The sequence below is a fragment of the Mastigoproctus giganteus genome, chromosome 14 (genome assembly GCF_048544385.1).
Source record: "Mastigoproctus giganteus isolate SK-2022 chromosome 14, ASM4854438v1, whole genome shotgun sequence".
NCBI classification, from domain to species: Eukaryota; Metazoa; Arthropoda; class Arachnida; order Uropygi; family Thelyphonidae; genus Mastigoproctus; species Mastigoproctus giganteus.
The window spans coordinates 68,552,058-68,565,377 of record NC_143588.1 but is presented as its reverse complement, the minus strand read 5'-3'; the positions used below and the strand labels follow the sequence as shown (position 1 = coordinate 68,565,377).

Sequence of the window (13,320 nt, the reverse complement as noted above, 5' to 3'; positions counted from 1 at the left end):
TGATGACACTTCTGACATTACTGTATAAACAATTACAACTTACAGTTCATTATATGAAAATTTTCTTTGTTATAAGGAAACCATTTTCAATGTAATAACCAAGTGGAAATCAAAAAAAGGTCACTACATAGAAATATTCGCTATATGGAAGTTCGTTAAAGAGAGGTCCGACTGTAGTAAGGCCACTAACAACAAAATTCAATGAACTCCTAATCCTCTCCAAAAACAAAAGGTGATGGCCAGAAATATGAAAATATTCAAATTAAATCAGATTTTAAGTAATGCACTTACCAAAGGATGGCAGGGGACGTTAATACCTGCTCTAAAGGAAATTAGATTAGGATTGAACCTGTTGCTGCAGTGATATACAAAAAACAGACAGTATGATTCTGTTCACAGACAAGAAAACCAAAATTAATGAAGAAAAATTGTCAAAATGATAAATTTTATGCCTACAGTCCAAGGGGAACTGCTGGAGAGTGTCATCTGGAATTAACCCTCCAGTAGCATTAGCAATAATCTGGAGTCGTAGCTATGAAAGTATCATAGATCCAAAGAATGTAATTCCACATGGGGGGGGGGGTGCAAGTAATGGAGAGTTAATAATGAGTGCATAGCAGTGTTGTCCCATTATTTACAACTGGAAGGCATTATTATTGAACTCATAACTAGAGTATTGTAGCATACCAGCTGTGGAACACTATCCTACACATATCAATAAGAAATGCTACCTAACAAAATTTAATGATAAAATTTGAAATATGGATATACTTAATTCTTCTGTAGGCACATGGGATAAAAAAATCCCCAAAGCCATTTAAACCTTTTCTGCACACAAACTTTCTGCCTTAATATACTATGTACTGAGACAGATATACAGTCAGACCTCTACATAATGAAATTGATCTTTTGCTTGAAAAATTCATTAAACAGAAATTTCGTTATAGAGAAATATGACCTTTTCAACAATGAAAAATACTAATTCAACTTCAGAAATATAGTAAAATATGAGAAATAAATCAGAAATAAGTGGGAATGAATAAATTTTCTAACATTTTAAAACAATTAATTTATTAATACACATACTCACATAATGCGCAAAATATATTAGTACACTTTTAAGAATTATTTTTTGTCATACACAAGATTTTTCTATACATCGACCATAAAAATCTTTGCATTTGTTTAAACACTCGAATATATTTTCTGGCACATTTTCTTCACACTTAAGGCCTCGATGCAAAGTTTCAAATGTCGCCAATGTTTCATGTTTGGAAGGTTTAATATTGTCCTCATTAACTTTGTTGCCCTGGTTTTTGTTCAACTCACCATCAATATTATAACTAGTTCTTTGAATATTCTCCAAAATATTGGAATCACTCGGATATTCAGCTATTAAGACATTGTTATCAACTCCTAAAAATTTGTCAAGTACAATTTCTCCACTGATCAAATCTCTTTCTTGAAGGTTCTTCCCAAGATTGTTCAATATCTTGTAGTAGTTCATCCCTCTCATCACTGTTAATTGGCATTTTAGCAAAACCTGCTTTTGCAAAACAATTCTTAATTGTTGTTTCCGTCACACCTCAACTCTATACTTTGGCCAACTCTGATATGCACATGTGCAAATTTATAACAGAATCCACAGGTTGGTTGGTTTCTATTCTCAGAATAAATTTTTTCAGTATGTGCCTTCGGTAATGCATTTTCAAATTCTTGATAATGCCTTGGTCTTATAAAGGTAAATTGTACCTTTAGTCAAAAGGTACAATTTGCACCTTCCAGGTTACTGGGCTTTTCTGTTCGTGCATCTAATTATAAACGGATAGTAAACTTGATCTTATTGCATTTGCAATAATACAGATAGCTGGAATTGTGTGGGTTTTTATGTTATTATGGTGAAATGTGTCCCCTTGACTGAAATCTTCAGTCATATATTAAAAAAAAAAAAAAAACCCATAAATAAATTGCAAGAATATTCTCTTCTTTCCTATTTTTTTGCTTGTTACTCCGTATCTCACTTGTGCAATTTGTACATGCCGTGATTGTCGTTATTGATTGCTTATTTTATTTATTTATTATTTTTGTTTGTTTTAAATTTACAATCATAAAAAAAAAAAAAAAAAAAAAAAAATTTGAGTAAAAAATAAAAAAACGTAAATCCGTAGTTGTGTAAGTTGGGGACTTATTATATCGAAAAATGTTCAGCAACCTGCGTAAAAAATATAGTGATAGATAAAAAAAAAACGAAAAAAAAAATTGCCATGAACCACTCGCATGTCCAATTATGGTGCTTCCCTTTATTTTTTGCGATTTCAAATCTAAAATAAAGCTTCCCTTTATTTTTTACGATGTTCCGTATGGTTTGGTCACCAACAGATGCACCATTTTCAGAGATTTAACAGACGCATCGTTTTCAAACTTTTGAATAATTTCAAGTTTTTGTTTAACTGAAAATGCAACTCTTTTGCGTTTACCCATCATTTTCGCAATTTCTAAACAAACAAAAAAAAAAAAAAAAAATTACTATAAAAAAAATCTGACATCCCTGACATAAATAACAAAACAAAATTTGTCCTTTTGCGATGCAACGGAACACAACAATCGAAGCAATGCACTAAAACAAACTAAACATTTGGTCTTTTTTTTTCTTTTTTTTTTTGAGCGGCGGCTGTGAAGACAGCAGGGATTGCAAGATAATAGGTGCACTAATCTCCCAATGATGACTTATAATGTTGCTTATTTACGACTTTAAAAATATCTGTTTATACCTATTCTAGGTATTACTTGAATTTTTTGATTTCTGGTTGATTCTTTTTTTTATTTTTTTTTTATTTGGAGTCTTGAAGTGTCCTGGTTAATGTTTGTTTGTTTGTTATTTGGTTTTTAGGAGCATTAGCAACTAAGGCCATATTGCTCCGGGAGATGCGGTGGTCATTTCCTGACCTTTCCGCATCTTCCGTATTTGGTGGTGACGGGCGTCCTGGTTAATAGAGAGTCTGCTGTATTCATAATCACGAGTGGAATAAGTGTTTAAATTGAGGTAAAAGTGCACTTAGATACTAGGGCACTATATAAACTATAACAACAATGACATCAAATGTTAAAATCAGCCATTATAACCACTTAGGTAATGATTTATTTTATATATTTATTTTTATTTTATTTTTTGTAACAAGCTAGTCTCATTACATAAATAATATATTATTTAGAGCATTAAGTATGCAATAATTATTAGACTATTGCACTCTGTAAGCTGCTATTATAGAGTGCCAATGGTCCTCTATATACAACAAGGGAAAAAATTAGATATATTCGTAAATACAGGTGCTATAAGTGTTTAAATTTGGAATAAAAAATTACCCTATGCATCCACTTGTTATAATGCAACTGACACTGGATTAATAAATTTTATCAATAATCTTGCAAAAATTTATTCAGCATTCCCTAAAATACATTCATAACATATTTCAGTATAGTGATGGCTACACTCTATTCCAGGGGTGGCCAGCAAGTCGATCGTGGCTTTAATTTGGTCGATCACGACGAATTGTGAATATACAGTCATCCCTCGATTTGTGCGGTCAGGTATACTAGCAAAATTTTATATTGCACAGCGGGTTTGGCTACCTGCTGTGTTATTTTTATTATTATTATTTTATTTATTTTTTTTTTACGAAGCTTCAAAAATAGGAACGAAGAGCAGATTTTGAAAATTAATTTTTTTTTTTTTTTTTTTTTTTTGCATGATTGAAGATTTCATTGTGAAGGAAAAACACATTTCACCATAATAACGTAAAATACCACAGAATTCCAGCTGTCGGTATTATTGCAAATGCAATAATATTGAGTTTACTACCCGTTTATAATTAGATTGCACTAACAGAAAAGCCCAATAAACCAGAATGTGCAAATTGTTTTTATTGTTTTATGGTCGTGACCTCCAGAAATAGCTTTAGAGAAATATCACAAAGGCATTCAAAATTGATTCTTATAAGGATATAACCAAACAGAGCAATAAATGGTGGTGTGTTTGTCCGGTTATTTTGGAAACAACTTCCTCACGTGGGAAACCTCTTCATCAATTATCCTACGTTAGCTGTTCAGACAGCATATTTTTCCGGTTCACCCAACTTAAAGTGTTTTAATCAGTAAACATTGCTTTTTCTGATTTAATAACTGGACAGTACTTATATGTTAATTTAATACCTTTTGATTTAAAATGAATACTATTAAAAAGAGTAAAACGTATCATTTTCATCAAGAGTAGGAACTAGAATACTTTTTTTGTAATGGTGAAAGAAAAATGTTGTTTGATTTGCAATGCTTCCGTGGCTATACCCAAAAAAGGAAATTTAGAAAGGCACTTCAATGCACTCCATGGTAAATACCAATCGGATTTTCCACCGAGTAGTGACCTTAGAAAAAATAAATTAGAACTTAAATCCAGATTATTCATGCAACAAAATTTCTTCATGACACCTAATTTACAATCTAAAGCAGCAACTGTAGCATCATTTAAAGTGAGTCATCTTCTTGCAAAAAATGCAAATCATTTTCTGATGGTCAATTCATCAAAGATACATTTTTAGAAATAACATTCTCTTTATGAAAATTTTAAAAACAAAAATGAAATTAAAAGTGCCCTTCAAGATCTGCAATTATCTCGAAATACTGTGATGCGACGCATCGAAAAAATGAGCAAAAATGTGAGCGAACGATTGTGTATACTTTTCTTTACAACTGGATGAATCTACAGAAGTCAGTGATACAGCTCAGTTGCTCGTTTTTATTCATATGGTTTTCGATGATTCTGCCACTAGAGAAGAACTGCTGGGTATGGTTTTGAAGAAAGACCTAGAGGTCTTGATATCTTTAACGCCTTCAAACATTTTATTCAAAAAACTTTTTAAGCTCGTATCAGTAACAACAGATGGAGCAATGACGGGGCATCTTAACAGATTCATCGCATTGTGCCAAAAAAGATGATGTATTCCCAGATTTTTTTGAGTTACCACCGTATCATCCACCAACAAGTTTTAGCCAGCAAAAGATTAAATACTAAAAGTGTTATGGACATTGCTTTCGAAATCATGAATTCCATCAGAGGACAATCTTTTCAAAGGAGACTTTTCAAAATGCAACTCAATGAAAAAGAACCAGATCTGATATTACACACAGATGTGAGGTGGATGAGTCGGAGTAAGTTTTGAAATTTGCTGAATGAAATTAAAAAATTTGTTGATCAAAGGGGAGATGATTATCAGCAGCTACAAGATACGGAGTGGTTGTGTGATCTGGCTTTTTTGGCAGATTTTACCAGTAAATTAAGTGACCTGAATTTGGAATTACAAGGAAAAAATAAAAATGTGGGTGACATGATTAGTATTTCTGCATATAAATATCAAATTTTGGCAATGGCTAAGGATCTCAAAGGAAAAAAATTTGACCGTTTTGCAAATATGCAAGATCATTTGCAAAAATATCCTGTTTTTGAATTTAATAGTGAGAAATATGTTTCTGAAATTGAGAATGTTGTGGGCAATTTTGAAACCAGATTCAGTGATTTTAAAACAATTGAAGACACACTGTTCAATATATTTCTTATCCATTTAATGTCAACTTAGATACGAAACAAATTGCAGAAAAATATCGTTGCGATTTTTCACATGGAGAAAATATTACTTGAAAATGAAATTATTACATTGCGAAACAATATCTTCCTAAAAGACAGATCATCGGAAAAAGAATTTTTGAAATATGTTTGCTGAGAAAAGTACCCAAATGTAAAAAAGTGCAGTGAACTTTTAAATTCCTGTTTTGGTTCCACATATCTACGTGAATCGGCCTTTTCATATTTGAAACAAAGAATCGCTGTGCTCTTATGGACTTGCACACAGAAGATTCTTTACGGTTGGCCTTATCACAGTATATCCCCGATTTTGAAAGCATGGCAGATGACATCAAGACACAAACTTTGCATAAATTAAAATTTTAAATACATATGAATTTAAAATAAGAATTCTGAATTGTATTGAATTTCAAAATTTATAAACATTTTTCAATATGTGCTGATTAACTTTTTTAACCTTGTGCAATGAAATTTTTGAGATGGTAGATCGCAGCACATTTTGAAGAAAAAAAGTAGATCGCATCACAAATTAAGCTGGCCACCCCTGCTCTATTCCATTTGCATTAAAAGTTAGAGATAATATACACTAAAAATAAATTTATAAAAATACAAGCACTAGCAAAATTGTCAATTATCATAACCTGAACAATGACTGCACTAGTTGATACAAGTATCATACTTACCAACAATTTCATCAGGCGGACCTGAATCAAAGCCACCTCTCCAGCCTCCTCCACCACCTCGTCCACCACCACCCCTACCACCTCCACGTCCTCCTCTTCCACCACGTCCTCCACTGCCCCTAAATCCACCTCCTCTGCCACCTCGACCTCTATTCATTATGGTTACTGAAAGAACATTATGAAGAATTTAATTCCTATAAAACAGACTACAGATCTATAAAATTTAATATGAATTTCAAAATTAATTCAAGTAAACTCCAAGCAAAAAATATGCCAAAATAGAGAAGGAAAATTGGTGGATTTAATCCTAATAGCATCGAAATTATTGTATACTTGTCTATAATTTCAAATTCTGATAATTCTATATAGAATTTCAAACTTTTAAAACTAATTATAGCAGCTAACATTACCATCATAAGAAGTAAACTTGCTGTATAGTAGTGCTTCTCAACCTCCGCATGTGGTTTTCTGTTTTCTGGTGTATTAATATCTTTCGTCAAGTTTTCAACTATATCAGTTTTTTCACTGATTTATTGCACAGTCACTGAAATTGCTATCTTTTTTAAAAAATGCATTTTCATTGATTTTTTAAAAATGTATTTTAGTTTCATCACAAGCACTGCATTATTTTATACTGACATTTTTGCTGCATGATGGACAACATGGAGCAGTTCAGTCAGTCACAAATATATGAGATGTGTTCAATAACAATATAGAGTTGATTTTCAGGAAAGTAACTTATTGTTTATATGGTATTTATTTTCTGTTGAGGTCAGGTCCTCTTCACTTTTTGTGTATCCAAAATTATCAAAATTTCCAGAAGGAAAACTGAAATCTGTAATATTAGCTTTGATTCCGCATGTGACGATTGAATGTTCTGCGATTTAGCCAATATTTAAGGACTACTGATGAGCATGGCTGTATGTGAATGTTGTTGGCATTCATATTGTTACTGAATATGAATACTGTGGAAAATCTTTAGAATCTACTGAGATTACTGATTCCCGACTCTGTGTAAGTATTTTGTTGCAAATAGCCTGTGCTTTGGCAGTAGCAGAAGAAGCTTACCAATTTAAACATGGAAATCTTCATGCCAACAACATTCATATACAGCCATGCTCATCAGTAGTCCTTAAATATTGGCTAAATCACAGAATATATTCAATCATCACATGCAGAATCACAGTTAATATTACAGATTTCAGTTTTTCTTCTGGAAATTTTGATAATTTTGGATACACAAAAAGTTAAGAGGACCTGACCTCAACAGAAAATAAATACCATAAAAACAATAAGTTACTTTCATGAAAATCAACTATATATTGTTATTGAATATGAATACTGTGGATGATCTTTAGAATCTACTGAGATTACTGATCCCAGACTCTGTGTAAGTATTTTGTTGCAAATAGCTGGTGCTTTGGCAGTAGCAGAAGAAGCTTACCAATTTAAACATGGAAATCTTCATGCCAACAACATTCACATACAGCCATGCTCATCATATAAGGTGTGGCAATAAAGTTCCCAGGCTGGTGCCGTTGCAGTCATGTTTGATGAGCTTGAAAATAAACTGAAGTGGCATGCTATAGTTCAAACTTCCTCCAACAGATGGTGGTACAGAAACTGTCCAGTAGGCTAACAGGCTGCAAGTAACAACCGGTTTCATAATTAGCATTAACATTGTGTCACAATTTTGCAATGGAACAAGGAACAAACATCAAATTTTACTTTAACTGGGAAAATCTGCAAGAAACTTATGAAATGTTAAAAACTGTTTATGGTGATTAAATGTTAAGTCATGCCAACATGTCTAAATGTTATAAGTGGTCCAAAGAGGGATGTGAGGATGTGCACAATGATACAAGAAGTGGGCATCCATCAACCTCTCAAAATGAGATCAGCGCTGCAAAAGTTCAGGAGACAAGAGATTGTTGTTTGAGCTTTAGAATGATGGCTGAAGAGTTAGATAAGAATAAGGAGATGATGTATCAAATTCTGCATGAAGATTTAGGGGAAAGGAAAGTCTGTGCAAAATTTGTGCCACACAGCCTCACAGAGGAGCAGAAGCAATGAAGAGTGCCATCGTGCAAAGACTTCACCCAGCCTTGTATAGACAATCCTAATTTCCTTGACTGTATTGTCACTGGAAATGACTATTGGGTGTTTCAGTACGACCCAGAGATGAAGCGTCAGAGCATGCAGTGAACTTCAAAATCATCACCAAGCCCAAAAAAGTTTTGTTTGTGGAAGTGTAGGATCAAAATGATGCTGATTGTGGTTTTTGACAAATAGCATGATTCACAAGGGATCTGTACCTGAAGGAGAGGGAATGTCAATGCTGCATTATACATATAAGTGCTCCAAAGACTATTGAAGCACATTTCCCAGATGAGGCTGTAATTTTGAGAGAAAGGCAGCTATTTCGTGTTGCATGACAAAGCCCTCACTTGTGTACATGTTGTGAAGATTTTTGATGAAACATGGCACTGTACAGATCAACCATCCAATCTAGCACCGGCAGACTTCTAACCTCTTTCCCAAGGTGAAATGCCTTCAAAGGAAAGAGATTTCAGTATGTTGAGAACATGAAGAGAAACATAACCATTGAACTGAAAATCATCTCTTTTTCAGAAACTTACAGAACTGTGCAATAAGTGCACTTAATCCGGTTATGATTACTTGGAATAAAAATAAAACTATTTTTGAGCTCTTTCACTTTGTGTTAATTTTCATTTTTATTGGAAACTTTATTGCCACACCTCATAAACAGCAGGACTACAGTATAGGGAGGACTCAGTCACCTAATTTAAATAAATGTAATAATTTAAAACTTAGAATTTAATAATTAAAAAAAATTGAATAAGAATATAAACACTACTAGAGACTAAAAATTATACTAAATTTGTTAATGTAAGAAAAGTTCACACACAAAAAAACAAATTCTCGTCCTATTCACAGTTTCAAGTAAACCAAATTCTCAACGCTTTTTCAAAAAATTCCATGAAAAGGTATACTGTTACTCATGTGTAGAGTCCGTTTTAAAGGCAAGGCAATAGTTTCGGGCATGGACGATCTGGGCATTTGTTACAACACTTTAAAACCATTAATTAAACAAACGCTACATTTCGGTTCATTTATGTTTGACAATTCAATGTCAGTTTAGTAATTTATTTAGCATTTTAAACACTGATATTTTGGAGACGCAAGCACTTCGAAATTAATTCGCTATTCTTAATACTTTGTACTTCGAAATTAATTCCAGTACAGCAAAACATTATCGTAAGGAAACAAAAATTAAACTTCACGACCAAAAACTTCTAATTTCAAACCGGTAACATCACAGACACGAAAGCAGAAGTTTAGGCCATGAGGTTCTACACAGTAAACATATATATCACCTTAATTATACTTACCAAACAATAACCAAATTTAACAAAATATACTTAATTACAACAGATAAGATTCTTTCTATTCGCGATAATTCATATAATCCACCACAGATAAGTAACTTTACACTCTGCTCTGTATAATCCACAATAGCACATGGGACACAGTGGAAATTAAAACGTGCCACGCCACCTGGGGAAAAACAAAACAAAACACATAACACTAGTTGCTGCAATTAAAAGAAAAAGGCATTAGAAAAGGTCGCCCCGTCGAGGTAGCACACTTGTATTAGTTGTGCTCAAGCCAAGATAGCATGGCTTTTTTTCCCGGAAACCCAAGCTTTTCATCCAGCAAACAGCATCGACCACACAATTTACAGACGTAATATATATGGTGGAATATCGCCTAAATCCCTACAACAAACAAACAGGTAATAAAGAAGCGGCTGTCCTGAGTTGGAGCTGAGAGACAGCGAGACTAAAAATGATTTCATGATCTTTTGGCTTCAAATATATACTAGATATAAAGGGAAAGAACGCAAAAATTTATCGTTTTATTTTATTCACATAACTAATGGAAGATAACTATTTGGTTTCTGCACTTTACATATTTGTTTAGCAGTATTTGTTATGGACCTTTTGAGAGGTTGTTGCTGTCTTGGTCATTACGACAGCAGAATGGAAACTAAAGAACAGTAGAGAAACAGGGAATACTGTACAATGAATATGTGTACTGATTTTTGACTTTTTGTCTCAATAATACATCCACAACATGCAGTATTATCATTCGTATAAAATGACAATACTACAGAACAAAAACATTCTCAATACATAGGAACATAGGCTGTTTTAATAAATTGGCAAACCATACTATGTATAAGGCTATAAAATCTAGTCTCGATATATTTCCAAAGCTAAAAATGATAAAATAAAATTTTGCTAGCCACCTTAGTGGTATAGATTACTTTCCATTATGTAACTTGGAGGAAAGCAAAAATTAATTTTACAGAGTATCTTGGATTCATCATACTATGACTATAGATGGGAGGGCTTTCCTAATCGTTAGTCCCAACTAAAGGAAGAAATTACTCTTCGTTATTCTTGTTTGAAGAGATATAAAGTATTAGTCATCAAGAATAAAAAGTTCTGTATACACATAACAAGTGGGGGAAAACAATTCAGCCTTATTTCTTATGGGCTTACGTATTTCATATACACTGTGCTGCCACTTTATTAGGTACATCCCTGCTGTGCACACAAATGGTTTGTCCCACAACGTTGCAAGTCACATGACCACAGTTGTGGATATAAATGCAGCAGAACAACCTTTCTAGTATCAGTTAAGCATACAAACCGTAGCAAGAATGGGGAAAAGGAGTGATCTAACGGACTTCCAACGTGGCATGTTAGTAGGTGCAAGACGCGCTGGACAAAGCATCTCTGAAACAGCAGTTATCCTGAACTTTTCACGCAACACAGTTTCAAGGGTGTATCCAGAATAGTGTAACGAACAGAAAACATCCTCTCAACGGCACTCCTGTGGAAGAAAATAGCTTGTTGTTGAGAGAGTTCAGAGAAGGATGGGTAGAATTGTGCAAGCAAAGACGGGCCACAATGTTGCACATTATGTTAGAATACAACCTTGGTGCGCAGAACAAAAGAACGACCACTAGTCGCACTTTATTCCGAATGGGCTATAACAGCCGACGTCCACATCGCGTACCTTTATTATCAATGAAGAACAAGAGAGCATGCCTCCTGTGGGCACAGCAACACCAGCACTAGACTATCAAGGATGGGAAAACAGTTGCTCGGTCTGTAGAGTCAAAGTTCCTGGTGAATCATGTTGATGGAAGGCTTAGAATTTGGCGAAAACAACATGAATCCATGGACCCATCATGTGCGATAATTACTGTGCAAGGTGGTGAGGACAGTGTTTTGGTGTTGGGGTATATTTTCTTGGCACACGTTGGGTCCATTGATACCCATAGATTCACGTCTGAATGCCACATCGTTACTAAACAAGTACACCCGTTCATGTTGACAGTTTATCCTCATTCAAATGGTTACTTCCAGCAGGATAATACGCTGGTGCACAAAGCCCTAATAACAATGGAATGGTTCCAGGAACATGAAAATGACTCTTCTTTGCTGCAGTGGCCCGCTCAGTCCACGGATCTCAATCCTATTGAATAGCTTTGGGATGAGCTGGAAAGGGCTGTTAGCTGCAGGCCTACACCTCCGTCGAATCTCAAGGAACTGCGTGACACACTCATGTCTGCATGGCACCTCATTCCTGCACAACGTTTCAACATCTTTAATCCATGCCTAGACGAATTCAAGCTGTTTTGAAAGCTAAACGAGGCTCAACACGCTAGTAAGTAAGTGTACCTAATAAAGTGACAGCACAGTGTATTTCTCAATTATAAGCCTTCCTCATATACTGTAAATAAATGGATATAGAAATCCCAACTTACAATTGGCTTAACAATTTACTTAAACATATTTTAGCAGAGTATATAGATTGCCTTTTTGAAACAGGCAGCACACAAACAATTATATACATATAATTCATAATATGATAAATGCATAAACCAGTTGCATATATATTACACATAAGTGCAAAATCTCTTCTGGTTAAGCATGGGGGCCCAAAATACATCATTGTCCGCATCCTTAAGTTTCATATCAACACTCCAAATCACATCGACTGATATTCATTCTGATTTCAATTATAACTGTAAGAGCGAAGCAGAACACTATCAAGCCTCTAGTAGGTAAACGATACCCCCTTCCAAGACGTTTATAATCCGTGAGTATATCTTTAACTTTAAATAGAATTTGGTTCTAAGTATTAGAATAGGGATCCACTCATACACACCTTCTGGATGGTAAGCCCTGTTACGTCACTTAGGTGTCAACGAATGTGTAGAGTTGTTCTCTACAAGACGCCTGGTCAGCATGAAAAGGAAAAGACCAAACCTTCCAGCACATGACGGCAAGACGAAACAAATGGCCCCCAGTCCCCAGCGGCTTTCACTCCCACTCTTACGCCAGCGCGAGGATCAGAGTGGAAGCAGAGAATCTCTAAGAAAAGCTAAGAATCTCTGGGTACGACCAGGCTACCATGCACGGGAACTGAACTTGGCCTATTACAATGTAAGATCGTTCATCGGTAAAGACAGGATATTAGACTGGAAAAGGAATAGAAAATGTGAATTGGAATATCATCGGTTTCTCTGAAACAAGAAGAAGTAATGAATCACTTATAAGTTGATCAATTGGAAATCTGCTGTACATCTATGGAAACAGCGAAAGGAGTGAAGGAGGAGTTGGTTTTTCTGGTCCATAAAGATATAAAAAACCACATTGGAATTCAAAAGTACATCACCAAGGATGTCAAGACTACTACTCAGGATTTCTAAGAGGTACAAGCTAAAGGTTATAATAATTTATGCAACAACATCGAGCCATGATGATGAAGAAGTTGAAGAAATGTACACCGAAATTGAAAGCCTTCTAGATAAGCAGAAAACCCACTACACTGGCATTATAAGGGACTTCAATGCTAAGGTTGGAAAGACAAAACAGTGCAGAAAGGGGTACTATAGGAAATTTT

The 13,320-nt window shown here is 34.5% G+C and overlaps 1 protein-coding gene across 1 annotated transcript in view; it reads right to left on the bottom strand.

Moving 5' to 3' along the window:
- Positions 1 to 9,835, bottom strand: part of LOC150075204 (uncharacterized) — a 31,490-nt gene extending 21,655 nt beyond the window's left edge. Inside the window, exons 1-2 of the mRNA XM_090388817.1 lie at positions 9,729 to 9,835; positions 6,316 to 6,480 (exon numbers count right to left, since the gene is read on the bottom strand). Of these exons, the coding sequence (XP_090244943.1) occupies positions 6,316 to 6,472 (157 nt within the window). The 5' untranslated portion in view covers positions 6,473 to 6,480; positions 9,729 to 9,835. The remainder of the gene's footprint in view (positions 1 to 6,315; positions 6,481 to 9,728) is intronic.
- Positions 9,836 to 13,320: the final 3,485 nt, after the last annotated feature.